The 2,858-nt window shown below is 34.4% G+C and overlaps 1 protein-coding gene across 1 annotated transcript in view; it reads right to left on the bottom strand.

The window, feature by feature from the left end:
• LOC111089311 overlaps positions 1-2,833 on the bottom strand; it is an 8,388-nt gene extending 5,555 nt beyond the window's left edge. The window contains exon 1 of the mRNA XM_022401578.1: positions 2,820-2,833. Within this exon, the coding sequence (XP_022257286.1) occupies positions 2,820-2,832 (13 nt within the window). The 5' untranslated portion in view covers position 2,833. The remainder of the gene's footprint in view (positions 1-2,819) is intronic.
• Positions 2,834-2,858: the final 25 nt, after the last annotated feature.

Genomic DNA, 2,858 nt, shown 5'->3' with positions numbered 1-2,858 from the left:
GACACTTGGGCAGCTTTCAAGTCGGCGGTCATGACTGACACTTGGGCAGCTTTCAAGTCGGCGGTCATGACTGACAATTGGACAGCTTTCAAGTCGGCGGTCATGACTGACACTTGGGCAGCTTTCAAGTCAACGGTCATGACTGACACTTGGGCAGCTTTCAAGTCAACAGTCATGACTGACACTTGGTCAGGTTTCAAGTCTACGGTCATGACTGACACTTGGGCAGCTTTCAAGTCTATGGTCATGACTGACATTTGATCAGCTTTCAAGTCAATGGTCATGACTGACACTTGGGCAGGTTTCACGTCAACGGTCATGACTGACATTTGATCAGCTTTCAAGTCAATGGTCATGACTGACACTTGGGCAGGTTTCACGTCAACGGTCATGACTGACACTTGGTCAGCCTTCTGTAACGTTTTTTACTAAATTCACATGTGTATAAACTAAAATAATTTGTAGAATCAAATTCATGAAATGAATTCTACTGATTGTAACTGAGATGTCATTGAGTAAGTTGTATCATGTATTTAGTTATAAATGTTTAGTTATAAACATTTCGTTTTAAAAGGGGAACGACCTAAATCAGGTTCATAATGAACCGGATCTCTCAGGAAAGTGTTAATGATCTCCTCTTACCGAAACGTTTAGTATAAAAGTGTATTCGCGATCTCTTCTCGCCGAAACGTTTACCATAAAATGGTGTTCATGATTTCTTCTCGTTGAAACGTTTAGCATAAAATACTTCTAGTACAACAGACATCACAGTTATTTTTAAAATCATACTTCATATGTATTGCGTTATAAGTGTGTTTATATTCCTTCGCGTGAATCTATTACTGCAACTCTATAGAAAATGTTAGGGTAATAATATTACATCATATTTTAGAAATATACTAAATTCATAATCCAAATTTCGGTGAAATTCCATCCACACCCTGCGAAGTAATTACATGAACATACAATAGACAATACTATTATATTTAAATAGGTACTAGCTGGAGTAACCTTCCCCTGGACGGAAGTTATGTAAATTCATGATTACTGTAAGGTTATCTTAGGACATCAAAAGTTGCTTCCCTTATATGCAATTGTACAAAAAAATAAAAAAAACGCAAAAAAAAATCTATATATATTGCAAAACATAAATGTGAAATAGCAAGTTTCCATGTATCTCAGCATGGAGCCAACAAACCTTCATTCTAAATCTGGCGACGATCCATCTACAGGGGGTGAAGTAATGGTAAAAAAAAAAACGCCCATAAAAACCGCAAATTTACATGTATCTTTGTATGGACCTAATAAACGTCCATACCAGTTTTGGTGAAGATCCATCCACACCCTGCGAAGTAGTTACATTGATAGACAACAGACAGTACTACTATATTTATATAGATACACCTTACTAACATTATTAAGACACAGCGCAATAAATTGTTAATTACAGTTAGAGAAAAGCATTCGGATAAACTTATTTTGATTAACAAAAGCAGGAAATAATACTTGTATTAATCGGCCACAAAAACAGCACTGTATATTCATAAAAACACTGTGAAAGTAAACAACTCACTAAATATGTTCAGGGATGTGAATCCTCGAGGAATGTGTTACGTGACCTATCGTGAATAGATTAGTGTTGTTGTGAAACCCTAAAAACGGTATTGCTATAATTAACACATATTTGTCACATCGTTTGATGATAGTTGTGATATATCTAATACTTTGCAACATCGTTTAACGATAGTGATGTTAAGCCTAACACATTGTTTGTAACACTGTCTAAAGATAGTGGTGTTATATCTAACACATTGTTTATAACACTGTCTAAAGATAGTGGTGTTATATCTAACACATTGTTTATAACACCAATTGTAAAGAAAAGTTTTATGTTTTAGATAATATTACAGAATTAGATAAGGTATAGTGAATTAGTAAGTAATACTTACTTCTAAACTGGAGATACATAATCACAATTATGAATGACCGAACTATGATGTCTTTTTCCTGGAAAAACTCCTCTCCGTCCCTCGTGAGATATTTGATTCCATGGTTCACTGTATAGTTTAGAAGCTATATTCAGGCAGTAATCTAGTGTCATATCACAAAGTGTTTACGGAGATACAAAAAGTGTTAGATATACAACAATATCTTTAAACGGTGTTACAAGTAATATGTTAGATATAACACCACTATCTTTAAACGGTGTTACAGATAATGTGTTAGATATAACACTATTATCTTTAAACGGTGTTACAAACAATGTGTTAAACATAACACCATTTTCTTTAAACGGTGTTGCAACTAATGTCTTAGATATAACTAATATCTTTAAACGGTGTTACAAACAATGTCTTAGATATAACTACTATCTTTAAATGGTGTTACAAACAATGTGTTAGATATAACACTACTATCTTTAAACGGTGTTACAAGTAATGTGTTAGATATAACACTACTATCTTTGAACCTTACATTCTTGTTGTTCTGTATACTTACTTTCATCAGTCATCTTCACCATAAGAACTCCACCCTAGAGTAAAGCTGTTACGTTCTACTCCTTGTTTATATATACTTACCTTCATCAGTCATCTTCACCATAAGAACTCCACCCTAGATTAAAGCTGTTACGTTCTACTCCTTGTTTATATATATTTACCTTCATCAGTCATCTTCACCATAAGAACTCCACCCTAGAGTAAAGCTGTTACGTTCTACTCCTTGTTTATATATATTTACCTTCATCAGTCATCTTCACCATAAGAACTCCACCCTAGAGTAAAGCTGTTACGTTCTACTCCTTGTTTATATATATTTACCTTCATCAGTCATCTTCACCATAAGAACTCCACCCTAGA

Source organism: Limulus polyphemus, unplaced genomic scaffold (genome assembly GCF_000517525.1).
Source record: "Limulus polyphemus unplaced genomic scaffold, Limulus_polyphemus-2.1.2 Scaffold5861, whole genome shotgun sequence".
NCBI classification, from domain to species: domain Eukaryota; kingdom Metazoa; phylum Arthropoda; class Merostomata; order Xiphosura; family Limulidae; genus Limulus; species Limulus polyphemus.
The sequence above is the reverse complement of the archived record's forward strand: the minus strand, read 5'-3'. Positions and strand labels throughout refer to the sequence as shown.